Source organism: Sinohyriopsis cumingii, chromosome 2 (assembly GCF_028554795.1).
Source record: "Sinohyriopsis cumingii isolate HCF-2022 chromosome 2, ASM2855479v2, whole genome shotgun sequence".
Lineage (NCBI taxonomy): Eukaryota > Metazoa > Mollusca > Bivalvia > Unionida > Unionidae > Sinohyriopsis > Sinohyriopsis cumingii.
In genome coordinates, this window is record NC_142962.1 from 140,983,368 (window position 1) to 141,003,461 (window position 20,094).

Below are 20,094 nucleotides of genomic sequence, written 5' to 3' on the forward strand. Positions count from 1 at the left end.
TCATGGGTATGTTGTGTATTTGCTTTCGTGGGTATGTCGTGTATTTGCTTTTGTGGGTATTTTGTGTTTACTGCATATTATCTTTCATGGGCATGTTGTGTTTGTTGTGTGTTTGATTTCATAGGCATGCTGTATATTTGCTCTAATGGGAATGTTGTGTATTTGCTCTAATGGGAATGTTGTGTCTTTGCTTTCATGGGTATGTGGTATTTCTGGGACAGAATGCTTGAATATAATGAATGGGTTGTACCAAAATACAGTATATAAAGAGAACATTCTGATGCATATGGATTACAATATAATTACCAGAGTTATGTTAAGAAACAAAACTAAGCTTGATTAAAGTCACTGAATGTCTGGAGTTAATTTTATCTGCTCAATGTTTATTTATAAAAAATACCCTGTACAGTGTATTATGTGAGTACAACATAACTTCTTTCTGCTGAATAATGCAAATTATAAGGGGTAATTAATGTAATAATTATGATAAATGGAAAGACAAAGAATAACAGAATCCATAATATGTCCTGGTGTTAGATATGGAAATCCCACTCAAAGGTATGAAGATGTGGGCAAGAATTAGTCCCATGTCAGTCCAGCACATACAACAGATTCTTTTCTCCCATTTCTAATCAGACAAAAAAGACAGAAAATCATAGGATCCTAGTGAAGCTAAACAAAGAAAAAGTATTGTAAAAATAAGTTTGACATCAGAGTTTAGTGTTCTTGTTATTTGTACTGCAGTAACTTTTAGGAATGAAGGAACATGAGTGTAAATAAATACACTATGCTACCAATTCCTTGTGTACATTATTAAAATGTATGAGATATTTACATTCATCACTAACTTCACCTAAACTACACAAATGCCACTGTCATTAACAAAAATATTATAAAAATTGTATTCAACAAAACCTGAATGATACACATGTAACTTAGAATAGGAAAACTAAATTCTCTGCTAAATAAATCTCCTATGAATTAATGTGAAGTGTTGGTACTTACGATAATGAATATGGTGTGTTGATATGTAATGTCAATAACAGCAACAAGCTGTCACTGCCAATGTGTGTGTGTGTGTCTCTGTGTGTGTGTCTGTGTCTGTGAGCAAGTCATGAGAGAGAGATGAGGAAGTTTACCAAAGTTCCTGTGATCTTTTTTGCAAGGTCAAGGTCTGGGTGCCGCTGAAGACTCTACAAACAGAAACAGGAATGCTGTAACTGCAAACAAATTTCTTCACATTTATACATATAGTTAAAATGCAAGCATCTGTACATATTTTCTAGAAATCTTGTCAGTGCATTCCCCAGTGCCACATGTAAGTTTTAACAAATGTTTTGCTAAGTGGAAAACATGCTGAAATCCGAGGTCAACACGGTACACTGAAAAAAAAATATTAACATCACAAAAGCTGAAGCAGGTCAATAAATCTGCAAGAAGGCCTCTTGAAACATAAAAATGTATAAAATATGTCTGCTTGCATGAGACAATTGATGAATGTGTTGCTGACTTCAAAGAGATTACAAAACAGACCCAATATTTGAAGACTCTTGCGATCGGAGCTAAAAACAGTAAATGAGTTTAGTTCAGCTTGTAAAACTGCCACCAGCCCATTGGTCTGATGCCAACCAATTTCATAAGGGACTGGGAGCAAATAATGAGTGCTAAATCCCTCTGGCCATTAGGATTTTTAGGATACTGAGTAAATTTTATCTACAAATTTATTATTTTATTATAGTAAAAGAAGTGTAAGAAATTAAGTGGATCACTCCAGTGGCCTAAATGGTTAGAATGTCTGCCTTAGATGCAGGAGGTCATGGGTTCAAACCCTGGCTGAGACATACCAAAGACTTATTAAAATGGTACTTGCAAGTGCCTTGCTTGGTGGTCAGCATTAAGAGGTTAGTGTTAGGACTAGTCAGCCTGGTGTCAGGATAAGGTGACTGGATGGGACATCATACTACATGTCTGCAGCATGATGTCCCAGTACTAGACATCACTAAAACTGCTTTACTGCAGACATTGTAAAGATCTGAAACAAAATGGTAAATCTACAATCATTAGCAGCTGCATAGTGGATACCCAGAACACATCTTTGTTGGAGGATGGGTCTGGTTATGATACTGTTGTCAGTGACAAGTCACTGGATGAAGATCATGCTTCTTATTCAGACTGGATGAGTTACGTATGGATCTGGATCAGTTGGACAGCAAACATGATTGTCCTGTTCAGTAAGTACAGGCTAAGTTATGCTGAGTTTAATCAAATTAGATAAATGTTACATATATAAATATCTTATTTTGCTTTTTTTTATGTTCCATGTTTCATCATATAAATGACCTTACTAAGAGCTGATATTTATCAACAAGTCATTGACTATATTTTGTCTTCTTGTATAATGAAATGTAGGACCAGATGGTTATGGACAGGACCATTATCATTTTCAAGTTACTGGTCCTCTGGCCTTGCAGGATTTTTTGGCTAGTTTTAAACAATGGTCAAGTTCCAATAATTATATTTTTAAAATGTGGTAGAAATGCCAGTTAGATCACTCTTGAATATTCACTTGGAGACAATAAAACTGCATAAACACAAATTACAACACAAATTTTGACACAAAGTGGATGAGGTCTTAATTTAAAGCCAAGTTAAGAATTCAAAAATGGAACAGATGAGAAATTGGTGCCATTTGTATACTGCAGTATCAGAAATAAAACTAAAGATAACTGAGCCAACCCTTTTCCAGACCCAAAAGTAATATTCTCAGAAGTAACCAGGGCAAGGGTAAAAAGAGCATTTACAAATTCTTAAAATCATGTTTTTCTTTAAATATTTCCATCGGAATCTTATTTAAGCAAACTCAGCAAGGCATATAAAATGCCAAAAACTACAGCACAAGAGACTTACCTCTACAGTTCTTGTGAAAAGTAAAACTCCTCCACAAGAGCAGAATCTTTCACTATTTTCAGGTATCTCATCTGAAATAATAAGATACTAAATAAGATGGGTTCACAGTCTTTTTTGGGGTTACAATGATATGATGTAACACACAAATTTGAGAGTACCGGTGTCTCCCTTAAAGTGCTATGATATACATTTACTATGTAAGTACAAGTGTACCATTATCTCACCTGCACACCTACAGAGCTATCAAATGTACATATACCATTTAAGTACAAGGGGGCCAATGTCTTGCCTGTACCTCTACAGTACTATGATATACATGTACTATGTAAGTACAAGGGTGTCAATGTTGTCTCACCTAGTGCTGTGATATATACATGTACTATGTAAGTACAAGGGTATCAATGTCTCACCTACAGTGCTATTATATACATGTACCATGTAAGAAAAAAGGGCACCATTGTCTCACCTACAGTGCTATGAAATATACATGTACTATGTAAGTAAATGGGCATCACTGTCTCACCTAGTCTCTTACCTACAGTTCTATGTTATATTGTGCATATTCTCTTGTAAACTGACATTTATTTTCTGAAAATGCGATTCATGAAGAGCAGGGGTCATTCCAGCCCAGCTGATCCATATTTTTGTGTTCCACAAGGATTGTTCATGGACATGTTCTCTTCATTCTATACACTTAGTCACTCTCAAATCTCATAGACTGACATCTAGTTCTCACCAACTGTATGCTAATGACACTCAAATATATAAATCTAGCAGCCCAACTAAAGCTGAGGCAATGAACCAAGGTGCAGAGAGATGCATTTCCAATGTGAAGTCATGGATGACATGTAACAAGTTGCATATGAATGATGATAAAACTGAAGCCATCCTGAACACCATGCATAGATTTTCTCATTAACATCTTTACCTCAAAAAATAAGTATCAGCATACCAACATTAAATTTACCCAGCCTGTATGAAACCTGGGTTAACTTGTGACAATACGCTCTCATTACACCAACATGTAATAAACCTAGGCAAGGCTGCATATCATCAGCTCCATTCACAATTTTCTTTCTGCTGATGCTATTAAACAATTGTGTGTTCCTTAGTACTTTCAAGACTGAAGTACTGTGACTCACTTCTGTCTGGTTCATCTTAGTATCTATTACAGAAATTCAAAAAGTTCAAAACAGGGCTGCTCAGATTATCCTTAGAGTACAAAGAACTGAGATAACCTGCCCCCAATCGATAACCATCATTGGCTACCCATTTGACCCAGAATCATACACAAAATCTGTTAACTATGCTACATTTTGTTGACTGGCTCTAATCCAATATCTAACCTCACCCATGTGTATATCCAATTTAGAAACTTACACAACCCTTCCAACACTTGCATTCTCATTGTTCCCACGATTTAAATGAATGTTCTGTTGCATACCAAAGTCAAGCTACATGGAACAAATTAACCACAGATCTCATTCAATGCTGTGATTTCATTCAAGAGTGCTCTTAAAACTTACTTATTTTTTTAATACAAAAACAGACTTAAAGACTTAATAATGTTTACTTCCATAATTATTGTTAGTATAATTTTATTTTACAATTTCATGGGGTTTGTTTTTGTAATCTTGTCATTGCATGTTTTTATATTATTATAATAACCATTTTGTCTATGCAATGTCACCTTATTCAGTTTCGTTTGCTGTCTTGATCATGTAAAGTGCTTAGATTAGGAACTGTACCATGTACCTATTATGAATAGTATTATCATTTGTATCATTATGACAAACAAAATATTTGATGAATCTAGAGGTAATATTGGTAACTCTAGATGTCTGCAGTACATACATAACACTCTAATTCCATTACTTTTATGTTTCCATGCCACTATTCCCACCTAGAAATGTTAAACCACCACAAGAGTTCCCAGTGTCTTGTCCATATTCCTACAGTGCTATGACATACAACTACAATGGCCCCCAGTGTTTCATGGTATGTACTGTATTATTCATATCATTGGAGTATGCATTACACGACACTTGTATCTACACTTATTTCAATTTTAAAAATTGGAAAACATTAAATTAAGTATTACTCACCACAAGGTGAAGTATCAATAAATGTTGTTTACCCACAGGTGTTTACTGAGTATATTGCTTCCATTTTATGTGCAAGTCTGAACAACCTGTATTTGCATTATATTTTGTGTTATGCTGTATAAACACCGTTTGTTTGATATAATAAAAGCTTTTATTTGATTTATATTTGCCTTTTCATATGCAAGATATAATTCCCAATTAATATTTCCTAAGATATCTGTCATCGCGAAACTCTTAGCATTTCATGGTAGCACTCACTTTGTTTTCACTGCTGACAATCCTTTGATAAGGATGAACCGATACCTCCTTAGTGTCAATTATAGTCATCAATTCCCTGTACATATGTGACCTTAATACTTAAGCTTGTGAAGGCAGCACCCAAATTTTGCCCCAGCCAACAACCCTTTGATCAAGTGTCAGATGTGGTACTTTCTTAGTGCCAAGGAGAGTCCAATATTCAATTAATGGAGATTTTTTAGTCACTCTTAATCATGCTGATTAATAGACATATATTCAATTTAGCAGCATATCCTGTAATAGATTTCAAATAATGTATGATCAAAGTGTCAATAACAAAGCCCAAGCTTAGTCTCCAAAATAAGCATCCGCAGATGATAGAAAGGATAATTCAATGTACTGTAAATACAAGGGTGCCAGTATCTTGACTGGGGCCCTAGAGTGCTGTGATATACCTTGTTATTACAAGGGTGCCAGTATCTTGACTGGGGCCCTAGAGTGCTGTGATATACCTTGTAAATACAAGGGTGCCAGTATCCTGACTGGGGCCCTAGAGTGCTGTGATATACCTTGTAAATACAAGTGTGCCAGTAGCTCACCTGGAGCCCTAAAGCACTATGATACACAATGTAAATACAAGGGTATGATGTACCATGTAAATACATGGGTGTCAGAAGCTCACCTGTGCCCATATACTACGATATTCTACATAAGTATCGTGGTATGAGTGGCTCACTTACAATGTTATCATATACCACTACAAGGGTTCCCAGTGTCTTGACTGCACTTTTACAGTGCTATAATATACCACCACTGTATCTGACTTGCAAAAAGCAAATTATTCAGTAAAATTATGTTCCTATAAGAATACTTACCCAATCACTTTACATTAGGAACATTAGCCTGCTACCTCAGCAATCCAATACAACTAAAAGATGAAAATCATATTTTTCTATCGATCTCATACAGAAAAAGGACAATAACTCTTGCCCATTACCTTCCATTGCCATTACCAGGTGTCACTAGTTGTTAGCTGAGTGATATCCTAACAAGGATGCTCACATGACAGAGTGGTTGGGAGAGTTTTAAGTAATATGATTGGGTAAGTACACCTCTCCCTCGATAACTCGTGCATGACAGGGTCCAGAAACAGAGACCACATATAAGTGAGGGTGCGAGTTACCATGAGACTTCCAAAAACAATCCGCTAGATATCCAGAAAACCGCAATGTTGAGGTTTTGGGGTAGAGACTGGGCTGTCTAATGACTGAATTCTTGTTTTATAATCATGTTGTCAATTAAGCGCTTTCTTCTGATTAAGTTGTTCATTATTCTGTACAAATAATATTTCTTTTCAAAATGTCCAACATCTGAAAGATTGTTAACATTATTCCAACTGGTTTCAACAACCAACATGAATAAGCTAAAACATTTGCTTTTTGTTTTGTTGATTAATATGGTTCCCAGAGTGGTGCATAACAGTGGTTTCGAAACAGGGAGTCACCAAAGCAAGGAACCAGACTAACTGTTGGTACACCACCAAACAAGATTATTTTTGATCAAAATCATGCGACATTTATTTCACGAGACAATTGTCTGCATCTAAGCTCAATTTTTGTATTGCTCAATTAGTAAAATATTGATGCCATGATTTCATTGCAAGTAATAGTGAAACTTCTTATCAACCTTGAGGATATCTCTAAGAGAAAATTCAGAAATTCTATGAAATTAGTTATCCCCACAATTGACCATATCTGTGAAACAAAGCTTGGTTGCCTTGCTATCTTTGATTGGAGTTATGACTAAGTAGGTTAATTTAAGGTAGTTTAGATTAAGTGCACATTACATTTTTAACAGTGTTCAATTGATCAACTAAAATTATTCACCTGACATATCACTTGGGCCCCAGGTTCTTAAGCATGTAGGATTTGTATGACTTTTAACTTTTTTTTATTCCAGCTCATTTTTTTAAATTAAAAAGACATAATTAATGTGATAATACAAAGGAGGCCATCTTTTAATTCCGTGCAACAATGCAACAAATGCTGCTGCTAGACAGATATCAAAACATGGTCCATACTTAATTAGGTTCTCAGAGAAACACTCGCAGACACAGGGCCAAGCTGTTAAGGTAGATTGATACAGTTTACATTTCATTACAAGATGATGCACTGCATATATGATGAATACACTAAAAAGGAACTAAAAGATAGAACCAGAACACAAATTTTGCATGATAAAAAAATATTTAATTGGTATTTATGTATTAAAGTACTGCATCCACTAGGTGTAAGTGACATCAAAATTTCCTTGAATATCATTAATTATGGTGTACTAAGAATGTTGTTTGGAAAGAATATCTAACAAATTATATGACTTCTTATTAAAAGTTGACATTTCATAAGGTTGATTAAAATTTCCAGGTTATATCAATCATTTTTGACGACAAAACGAGCAATATTAAAAAGTTTCCTTTATAATTTTGATTGAGATTTTCTTCAAATTCAACAAATAGGGATCAATTTTGGGGTATTTTCTGGTTTAAAAATTGGGATCCATGCCTGACCCAGAGTTATAAGTGGGTTCATGAGTTATCAGGGTGCAAGTTATTGAGAGAGTGGTGTGTTCTCAGGGAAACATCAATTACTGAAAAATTTGCTTTCTCCTTCAAATATGTTTCCCAATCATATTATGTTAGGTGAATAGGTAATAGAAGGAGTGAATACTGAGCATCCGACCTCTACCTCGAGTAGGGAAATGATAACTGGATTCACAATGCAAACAACAACCCATTCTCCTAATTAGATAAGCAACACAGCCAATAACATTATGTTAGGAAAATAGATAACAGGAGGAGTGAATGCTGAAAATCGACCTCTACCTTGGGTATCTTTCTAGGGAATGATGGCTGGATTCCCCATGCAAACAACAACTCATTCTCCTAATTACATTAGCAACACAGCCTAGAGTCACATGACCAGTGACCCTTATATACGGTTAAGAAAACAAATACTGAAACCTTCTAACCTACAATATTTCACTGGTGAATCCAGTGAATCTGATAGGCTGTGTTGATTGTTTTAATTGGGTGTGGTGGCCCTCTGGGCCGCCACAACCAGACCTAACCAGGTTAAAGTTTTGGCTCTACAAAGCTAAATCTCTGAGATAAAAACTTGAGAAGGTTAAATCTCTGAAATAAAAACTTGAGATGGTTGACTCTGCATGCAGCCAACAGCTTCTATTATATCTCAGATCAAAATGTTCAGTTCAAACATGAGTTTTGTAGAAATGGCTCAAATCTCATGAGCTATAATCTTCACCATATGGAAGAGGCATTTGCATGTGTCACCACTTGTCTCTGTGCATTTCAGTAGTGCTTGAGTGTACAACAGAACCTTGCATGGCCTCTGCTCTCAACCTGTTTATGGAAGATAGCAAGTGAATGATGACTGTTTGATACTGATGGACAGTAACCTATTTCTGGCTAAAACATTTCACTGTGCCAAGAGAACCAGAGAACCATCCAATCAGGTTAAAAGAAAAGGCATGCAACTTGTTTACCCTGCATGCAGAAGCTAAAGCTATCAGGAAGCATGAACTGTATGATAGTAACTTTAGTGAAGTGTGGGCTAGAGACTTAAATTTATTTCAAATGAGCCATGTTAAAACCCAGGACAGATTCCATTATGAAAATAGAGTGATTTTGGTCGATGAGAATAAAACTGGCTAAAGGATCCGACATGTCTTGATCATGCTCAGTATCACATCTACCAAGATGCTAGAATGTGTCCATTATCATTGAGCTGTAGCCTTTTATAGTAATTGGGGCCCACTGTTTCTCCTTGAAAAGCCAGAGAAAAATGTTGGCCAGTTGAGGGATTGAGGGATGAGGTTATTGGTCTGGAACCAGTCCCAGAAAACATGCCACTTTCCCTTATAAGTCTTCAGAGTGGAGGGTCTTCTTGCACTTAAGTTTCTCTCCACAATTGAAGTTTTAAATCGTCTTGCAAGGCTGTCGTGATATGAGTCAAGCGTACAGAAGATGGTCCATGCAGGGAAGAAGCACCTGTAACCATGGTTGCTGAAGATAATTCGGGTTGGCTGGAATCTTCCTGTGCAGATCTATCACAAGTTCAAGTAGATTGGTGATCCAGGACTTGTCCCATCTGAGAGGGGCAATCAGAATCATCTTGCATTTCTAATCCTGTAACTTCTGGATTATTTTTGGTATCAGGACTTTGGTGGTTAGGCAAATGGCCTTAACCCCACTCAACTGACTGACAGTGCATCCATGGCCCATTCTTCTGGGTCTGGGACTGGAGAGATGAAGGTAGGTAACTACTGATTCCAAAATTGTCGACCATCAGACGCCCCCCAAAGTGTGCAGATCCAAGTGAAGACCGAATGATGGAGACACCTTTCCATGTGAAAGGCTTGGTCTTTCCTTGAACAAGTATAAGCCAAGACACTGAGTCTGCAGGGAATGTGCCTGATTTGTATGCTGATATGGAGATTGTCACACCAACGTGGAAACTGCTAAATCAGGACACACAGGTGAGGTGATTTGGTGCCCCACTGAGGAGATAAGTCACCACCACAGAGTTGTCTGACATAATGAGGCCCATTCTGCCTGAGATTCGACTTTTCCAGAAGTGAAAGGCATTGAGGACTGCCTTCATTTCTAGAAGGCTGATGTGTATAGGCCACTGCCCTGGCTTCCATGTTCTGCTGATGATAGTGAAGTCCAGCAACAGGTGGGCATCCCTACCATTCATACTGGCAACAGTATTTACCATTATTTGGAGCATCTTCAGCAGGATCCCCATGGTCAGCCAACACAGGAATAATCATATCATCAGGGGACTTGAAAATGGGTGCCATTGTGCTAGCAACATCATCTGTAAAGGGTGCACAGAAAGACACCCAAGCGGGATCAAGTTTGCTAACACACTGAATAATCCAAGGAGTTGCAAGAACTCTCACTGAAATTCAAGTCCTGTTGGAAACAGATGGCAAGTTCAATTATCCTGATTACGCGAACATGAGGAAGACATACCAGATTCAGGTAAACTTCATACCCCGATAGACAAAATGCCAGGGTGGATGAGGTTTGACTTTTTCCAGTTCACTAAAAAAAAAAACAGATGATTAAAAAAGCGAGAGAGGATTGTTTCTGCCCTTGGGTAGAATAGAACTTACCATATGCTTCTGAAAGGTGTTGTCCAGGTACACTAACTTTATTGTAAATAAGTTGACAGGAACAGAGTGACGAGGCAATCTTTAACCTTGGTATAAAAAAAAACAATGGCTGATGTTGAGGCCAAAGAGTAGGACTCTGAACTATAAATCGTGTCAGGAAAACAAAATGAAGAAATTTCCGTGACATGGGGTAAATAGGGACGACATTAAAATATGCTGGTCAGATTGAGACTAACAGTATATTCATCCCTTCGGACAGAGAGGCGGACTGATCTTGCCATCTCCATCTTGAATTTCAGTGGTGCAATGAATTGGTTGAGGTGACTCAAGTCAATGATTGGCCTCATCTTGTCATTCATAATGGCAAGGGGCAGTTCTTAAGCTGCCTCCCACTGAACTTCTTCAATTCTTCCTCCCATAAATCTCTGTTGGCTGGATGGCCTGTGATGGCTGGACAACTGGTGAGGACTGGATGGTCAGTGAAGGCTGAACAGCCAGTAACAGTGCAGTGGTATAATGAATTGCATTAAATGGTTCTGGTACAAAACCAATGCAACCAAATATACAGGCCCAAAGGCCATGCTTGAACATGCAAGGGACCTTATGCCCAATGAGCTGCCTAAAATTGGGAAACACTTTCCCAATGAGTCAGAATCACCAGTTTCGAACTTTAGATTATCTTCCTCAACTTATTCTGTCTTTCCTTCCTTTTGATGCCTTATGGACTATTGCTTTTTGAACTTGCATTTAACACACTTAGTAGACATTTTGCTTGAAACAACACAAGAAGAGAAAAAAACAAAGCATATCTTAGCAATTCATCATATTACTAACCAGCTAATACTGTAGCCCAGACCTCCTCTTACCACGCATTACACATGTTGCATGTCATAGATGATATATGCAAAACAAGAGTCACGGTAGACTTCCATGCTCTAAATTGCACTTATAGCAATTAGTTGACATTTCTGCTGAAACAACACAAAAAAAGAAAACAAAGCTTAAATTAGTAAATCATCATATTACTAACTTGATAATTTATATTCCCCATTATTAATGGAGTAAACAGTGTTGCATTTGAGGCTTTCTATAGTAGGCTTTGAACATATGCATTAAATGTATTTATTTGATATTTCTACTGAAACGACACAAGAAGAGGAAACAAAACATAAATTAGCAATGCAGCGTGTTAGTAACTTACTAAAACCAACTCAGTTACTAACAGAGCAAGCAAAAATAGTCAGTGTCACACCAACTGATAAATGACAACATGAGGTCAACAACAGTGTTGTGTAATGTGGTCTTAAAAAGATGAAGTCCATAAAGGCGACAAAGTCACTCAAGTTTGGCAGAAATTGTAAAATAATGTATACAACCTGTAGAAGCATGATTGTCCCACACAATAAATCCCAAATGACAGTTGTACACAAATTTTAAAATAATGTATATAACCTGCAGGAGCATGATTGTTCCACACAATAAATCCCAAATGAAAGCAAGATAGTCTAATACAAACACTAAAATACTTGGATTGTTGTAGGTAAAATGTATGATGTTATCAGTACAGCAGCAAAGCTAAATCTAGGGACATCTTTCAGTGGTAAGGTGAGGTAATAGGCAAGAGTTTTTGCCCTTTGTCTATATGAGATAGACAGGAAAATACAATCTTCGTCTTTTAGTAGGGCTGGGTTCACGAGGTAGCAGGCTAATATTCCTAGCATAATGTAATTGGGGAATGTATCTGAAGGAGAAACTTAAACACAAAACTGAACATAGAATTTTATGTTGACAACAACACCTTTCCAGCTGTAAAAGTGATATGTACTTTGGCACAGAATTTATGTTGACAAAAACTCAATCACCACTGTTGTGAAAGTGATATGTACTTTCACACAGAATTTTAAAGTTTTCGAAAATTCCATCGCCCCTGCTATAAAAGTGAAACCCACTTTTGCACAGCATTTTACATGCAATGAAAATACCACCATGACTGCAACAAACAAGATACCCACTTTGGCACAGAATTTTAATACTGATGATACCTACTTTCAAACAGTATTTTAATTTTCATGAAAACACCAGCTTAGCTGCCATAAAAATGATACCTACATTCACACAGAATTTAATGTCGATGAAACACCAAATCCTGGTATGTCAAGGTACAGTCTCAGGGCAAACAGTATTGTTTTACCAATGTTTGAGACACATGGAATCCTGGTATACCAGGATATAAACTCTAGGCATACAGTAATGTTCTACCAATGTTTGAGACACACAAAATCCTGGTATATCAGGGTAGAAACTCTGGGCATGCAGTAATATTCTACCAATGTTTGAGACAAGTGGATTCCTTGTATATCAGGGTAGAAACTCTGGGCATACAGTAATGTTCTACCAATTCGTAAGACACATGGATTCCTGGTATATCAGGGTAGAAACTCTGGGCATACAGTAATGTTCTACCAATGCTTAAAACACATGGATTCCTGGTATATCAGGGTAGAAACTCTGGGCATACAGTAATTTTCTGCTAATGTTTGAGATGCATGGAATCCTGGTATATCAGCGTAGAAACTCTGGGCATACAGTAATATTCTACAAATGTTTGAGACACATGGAATCCTGGTATATCAGGGTAGAAACTCTGGGCATACAGTAATGTTTTACCAGTGTTTGAGACACATGGAATCCTGGTATATCAGGGTAGAAACTCTGGGCATACAGTAATGTTCTACAAATGTTTGAGACACATAGAATCTTTGTATATCAGGGTAGAAACTCTAGGCATACAGTAATATTCTACCAATGTTTAAGACACACAGAATCCTGGTATATCGGGGTAGAAACTCTGGGCATACAGAAATGTTCTACCAATGTTTGAGACACATGGAATCCTCATATATCAGGGTAGAAACTCTGGGCATACAGTAATGTTCTACCAATGTTTAAGACACACAGAATCCTGGTATATCAGGGTAGAAACTCTTGGCATACAGAAATGCTCTACCAATGTTTGAGACACATGGAATCCTCATATATCAGGGTAGAAACTCTGGGCATACAGTAATGTTCTACAAATGTTTGAGAAACATGGAATCCTCGTATATCAGGGTAGAAACTCTGGGCATACAGTAATGTTTTACCAGTGTTTGAGACACATGGAATCCTGGTAAACTCTGGACATACAGTAATGTTCTACAAATGTTTGAGACACACGGAATCCTTGTATATCATGGTAGAAACTCTAGGCATACAGTAATATTCTACCAATGTTTAAGACACACAGAATCCTGGTATATCAGGGTAGAAACTCTGGGCATACAGAAATGTTCTACCAATGTTTAAGACACATGGAATCCTCATATATCAGGGTAGAAACTCTGGACATACAGTAATGTTCTACAAATGTTTGAGACACATGGAATCCTCATATATCAGGGTAGAAACTCTGGACATACAGTATTGTTCTACAAATGTTTGAGACACATAGAATTCTGGTATATCAGGGTACAAACTCTGGGCATACAGTAATGTTCTACCAATGTTTGAGACACATGGAATCAATACTATTATGAGCAATATACATCAGCAAGAAAAAACGTTTAATACTTCCTATTTTTCTTTTTAATAGTAGCAACATCTATTTACTTCCTTTTTGTTGTTGTTATTTCTTGTTTTTACATGTGTGCATAGGTTGCAGAATATAAGTATACACAACATTTAATTTATCTTTGCTTGGGAATAGATTCCTTAAACCCTCTTTTGATTAGACAGGGTGTAAGTTTGGAACACTTTTGATTGAACAAGCTGGAGGTCTGGAACACTTTTGATTTTGAGAATGGAAGATTGGAACAAACTGGTACACCCAAGGTACTGAGAATATTGAGGCTTGGTGAACTGAAGTAATCTAACTTACATAAGATCAGATGAAAGAACACAACTCCTGAAATATTGTTCATAGCCTTGTGTTACTGTTGGAAACAGACCATGGTAAATACCTCAATGGCATTTTTCTACAGTTTCTTTCCTTTATACATCACTAGAATGTTTATATTAACACTGGAAATAATGCAGGATTTGTATGGTGACTTCATTTCAAAAGCATCTGCTACTATACAGAAAGGGGGGAAAATATCCAAGGAAGACAACTAATCAGTTTAAACATTTAAATTTGAGTTGCCTCACCTTAAAACAAAACCGACATGAAAGACCATTGTAACTACATCTTGTTATTACTTAGATTAACACCATAAAGTTTGTTAATGCAAAAACTTGGTAAAATAGAATGGACACCAAGTCAAAATGCAGATATAGTCTGCAACCCCTCCAAGCCAAAATCTGTACTCCCCCCAAATTTAGTTTTGTTTATGGGGGTATTTCTAGATTTATCACTACCATATATACTCACTTATAAGTCAAACAACAAAGATACTGATCTGCCATTGCATAATGCACTTGCAGATCAGAGTCTATGTTTTTTGTTCTACTAATTACTACTCCCTACAAAATGAACAGATCCAGATCTACTAGCACATTATGCACCAGCAGATCTGGGTCTGTACAGTTTGTAGTTGGAACTGTCTTATAAGCAAGATTACACGGTAGTTCAAAAACAGCATCACTCTGGCTTATTCCTTTCAGTCTGCAACTATTATTCTGTTTTACCAACCATCAGCCCATACGATATATTATGACTCAATTGTATTGCAAGCTGATGTGTACCTGTCAGACTCCACAAAATGCTCCATGCCACCTTCAGAAATGAGTACACTTGCTCAGATCGGAACACATCATCATCTATTACACCCTCCATATCCAGGCAATCTGTCATTTTAGACATGATCTTCAGCAATCTCTGAAAATAATGAACTTTATTCTAAAATGTGCAAGACATATAGCTAAACTAATAAAAAGAAAATACTGTATGTTGTCTTACATCATATTACAGATCTTCTGCAACTCAAAAAAGACAAAATCCTCCGAATCCCCCAAATTAAAACTGTACTAGTTCACCTGTACATGTATGTTTTCGTGGGGGGGGGGGCACTCTCAAATAATATAATATTATTGCTATTTGTCAACTTCCTTAAGCTGAAGTTTTTGTGCAATTCCTCTTATTTATATTTTTCAGCTTTACCTTTAACATGTACTATGTAGCTACTATTATTATCTGGATGTGCCATTAAACAATAATACATACATTATTCTTGCTCTAACAATACTGATATAGCTTTTATCTCATTACATGTACAAGACATAAGCAAGAATAGTAAATGGTACATGAAACACATGCCACTTATTGCTTGGTTGCTGTGACAAACACATTTAAACTAAGACAATCAGTCTTCCAACTACCATCAAGGGTAACACTTCTGTTAACTTTGGTGAGTGTGTTTAGTAGAATAATACAAAATCAAGTAATCGTACAAAAACTAATTTTATTTATTAGACTTCAATGATCCTGACTGTTATTCCTTCACTCTCAAATCAAAACTCATCATTTAGAGGTCTCAGATTTCTAACAGTAGCTTTCCATGGGTAGGTGGTTCTTCCCAGGAATTTTCTTCATCAACCAAATATACTCCCTGCCATGAACAGCTTATCATGTGCTCAGAAATGGTGCAAATAAAACCAAAAAGGCAAGCCAAACATTATGTTCCTCTAATGGACTTGCATGCAGTGACAATGCCACACAGAGTGACTGGTCTAAAATAATAGAAATCGTTAAACTGCAGGACTCTAATTAATCAGTCGAGAGAATTGGAGACACTTTCATATCTCCATTATCACATGTTTTGTGACTTTCAAGTGTTTAAACAGGGGGTGTGCATGTGTGTGTGTGATTTGGATTTTTTACATAGCTGTAACAAATTTTCAATCATATCACTATGATGTCTGCAGAAAGGCAGTTCATAGCAATGCCAAGCACTGGGGCTTCACGTCGCAGACATGTAGCATCATGTCCCAACCAGTCACATTATCCTGACACCTGACCAACCAGTCCTAACACTAACCTCTCAATGCTGAGTGCCTATTGAGGCAGCTGTTAGTACCATTTTTATAAGTCTTTGGTATACTCAACCAGGGTCCAACCCGCACCCTCCTGCATCTGAGGCAGATGCTCTAACCAACAGGCCACAGGAGCAGTCGTTTAAACAGGGAAAACAAAATGACCAAATAACTGCATTGACTACTGTATCATGATTCATGCAAATATTTCATCAGGAAATAAATTTTCAAGAACTATAATTTTCAAGAACTATAATTAACTGCAGAAAAACATGTAAAGAATATTGATTATGGCATGCATAGTCCATCAAACTTCAAAACAAGTATTTCAACTTTAAACTAAAACTCTGAAATTTTATGCCGAACAAGGTCCAGGTGAAGACTGAATCTGAAGTCCTTTGGGACAAAAGATTGGAGGTGTATCATCTCATCCACATCATTTGGGAGTCAGCGGTTGTATTTGCCAGAATTTCTAACTCCTCATGTTTTGGGTGGTGGGTTTATGCTTAAGCAGACAATATTCTAAATTCATTCCAAATGTTAATATTTCATTGTGGTCATGCAACTTCAGAGGTCTTTCATTGCTCTAGTTGCAATTACTTTAGTTTCTAGTTCTACTGATTGTGGGGATTTCATCCCTAAGGTCAAAATGAATTGACATTTTCAGCAGAGTTGACAGAACATAGCAATTTGCACTTTTGCAATGGCATCTGGTGAAGGTTGTTTAAGACTCCAAACCCACACATCTTTCTGCATCATATGGGCCAACCCACCTAAAAAGGTTAAATCAGAAATATGAAGCAGAATTCAAATTTGTCATGGAAACCTTCTTATTCCAATAATGTGCTGGGTTCCTCTGGAACATAGTCAGACATGATGTTAACTATGTTCATGTGGTGGGAGGTCCAAGTGCAGCTAAAAACAGGTTAAAAACATCCCTGGTCTGAAACTAAGCGATCCCCATGCCAACCCCTGCTCTGAAAGCATCGATGGAATTGGCATTGACTAGGGTGGCCAGTAAGGCGTTCCACAGACGGATTCCTGATGGAAAGAAGTAGTCTTTGTATGGTTTGACTCTCGTGTAGGGGACGAGAAATCTGCATAATGTCCTCTAGTGTAAGATGGCTAGTAGAGGTATGCTGGAATGTCAACTAGCTGGTGTGCAATCCAATACATCATAACAGCTTTTGCTTGTTATTGTCAGGCTTGAAACAAGTCCCATCCCAAATATTGGAGTATGGTGCTACTTCATTGATAATCACTAATAGTAAACCATGCTGTCCTTCACTCTAGTACTTTGAGTTTGGCAAAATTTGTTTTGGTAGATGGGTCCCAAAAGGCTGATGCATACTCCAACAATTTTTCTTCAATAAACCACAGTGAACCAAAACCAATAGGCTTCTTTATATCTTACTAGTAATCTATATCATGCTTAGGGGTATGCAAATCAGAGTTCTGAACATCGCAATCTAGAGTGTAAAAAATGATTACATAGCTCACCTCTACCTTCACTAGTCTCCATTAGCTACTGAAACATTATCATATAGCAAATAAATTCAGATTAATGAGATCTTGACCATTTTTCTAACAGAATATTTTTTCTTTAATATTTTATCTTTACATTTGAATTTTTAATCATTTTAAATTTTAAATTAGAACTTTTAATTGGTCCTATGTACTCAGTAATGTGCTGACATACTTTGAAACAACCTACCTACCTAACTGCGATTAAATGGTATTGGTTTGGTCAATGTACTACAGGCTAAGGAATTTATTAACCGTTTCAGCCCTGCATACAACCATATAGTTTGATGATGATATCATGAAACAGAGCTTGAGAAATAAACTTAACAAAATTTAAGTAAAGTTAGTGAAGCATGAAATAAAGGTCAAAGTGACCTATATTTGTGATGAGTCATTAAGATGCATCCATCACCAATTTTCATGAATGCATTCTCTCTCTCTCTCTCTCTCTCTCTCTCTCTCTCTCTCTCTCTATCTATCTATCTATAAATCATATGGTGAATAACAGTCCTTTCAAGTGCACTGGATCCAGCATGGGATTGCATGTGTCAGGGATTGATAAAGATAAATGCAATAAATTGATGACAAACAGTGCAAAACTAGTTTCTAACTAACCTAAGTGCTTTTGACTCTAAATGAGTCTCTTTCAAAGGCAAATACAAAACACAGACAAGACAAATTGAAAACACAAAAAGCGTTGAGGTTACATAATTTTACATGACTATTTCTACAGGAACAAAAGCTTCAAAGTTTTGATGTTGCAACTAGTTGGCTTCAACTTGATGCTGATGCTGAAACATTTTATATTGACATAGAAACCAAAAGCATTATTGCCATCTGTTTTGTAATGTAAATTTGCACAACCCTAAATTATATCCTGGATATTTCATTGTTGTAGTGGTAATTGTAGGCGATTGGATGACTAATAAGCAAAATGAAAGAATTATTTGTATGTATACAGGATTTGCAGACTTTCCAAGGGCATTTCATGAGCTCCAACATATACTGAGCTTGCCAATCCATAAATTCCACATTGTCAAAGATTATACTGATGCAATGCACAGATTTCAAGGTGATTAGGTGATAACTGTTAATATAACTCATAAGTTTTCTTTAACAGGTTTGTTTTGAAATAAAAATAACTTGTTGATAATGATTTGTCACTTGGATTTCTCAAAACTTTTTATCACCCTACAGAAAATCGAACACGCTCAAGCGGTGTTTATCATATATTTTTTATATGACAATCACAGGACCAATACATACTTACTAGCTGGCAAATAATTAAATGGATAAAAATAAGTGTTCACAAATCCTTCTCAAAAGTTGGCTTGTCAAAGACCACTTTGAAGTATGTCATATATTTCAAGGTGACCAGGTGATAATTGTTCTTTAGTAAATTGATAAAATAAGTTGCAGCAAAATTGTGAGGATCAATGAAGCATTACAAAAGGTTAGCTTTCATTATTGCTGACATAGATGAAGAGATAAGTCTGGCAGCATATCTATGCACAGAAAAGGAAACTCAATACAGTTTCTACAAATCTAATAAATCTGTTTCAAAGAAAAATAGTTGTTTAATTTTTCAGATTACAGCTTTAACCTAAACATCTCACTCTAAAATCTAGCTATTTCCAAAACCCTTATCTGTGTAATAATTTATCCATTTATTTGTCAATCTATATTCATGCACATGTCCGTCTTTGCAATTTTAACAATATAAGCATTCAAAGTGTTCTACATAATTATCTACATGTACTAATTACATATATCTTTTAGGACAACATTAATTATTTGAACATATTTTTGATGTGTAAACAAAGATAGAAGGAAAACAAAAGTTCCTTATTGGATCAATAAATAAAATGTGATTATCCTCAAAATGAAATATTACTATGTTACCTAATATTTTAACTTTAGATGGGATAGGGTAGGGTAGGCCATAACTGACTCAATTTTTATCATTACTTCAATTAGCTTTGATATTATGTTGTCCTATATTTGGGCAATCTCAAATCTCCCAAGGAAATGTTCAGTTACTTTTATAAAATCTGCAAAGCCCTGCACACATATATGTATGTACAGACAAACAGATGGCCAAGAACAATTAAGA

General features: G+C 36.3%; 1 protein-coding gene across 2 annotated transcripts in view; it reads right to left on the reverse strand.

The window, feature by feature from the left end:
• LOC149805954 (protein zer-1 homolog) overlaps positions 1 to 20,094 on the reverse strand; it is a 68,169-nt gene that overhangs the window by 17,505 nt on the left and 30,570 nt on the right. For both annotated transcript variants that reach the window (XM_089950739.1, XM_089950740.1), the window contains exons 11-13: positions 15,171 to 15,303; positions 2,908 to 2,978; positions 1,140 to 1,193 (exon numbers count right to left, since the gene is read on the reverse strand). In XM_089950739.1, the coding sequence (XP_089806865.1) occupies positions 1,140 to 1,193; positions 2,908 to 2,978; positions 15,171 to 15,303 (258 nt within the window). The remainder of the gene's footprint in view (positions 1 to 1,139; positions 1,194 to 2,907; positions 2,979 to 15,170; positions 15,304 to 20,094) is intronic.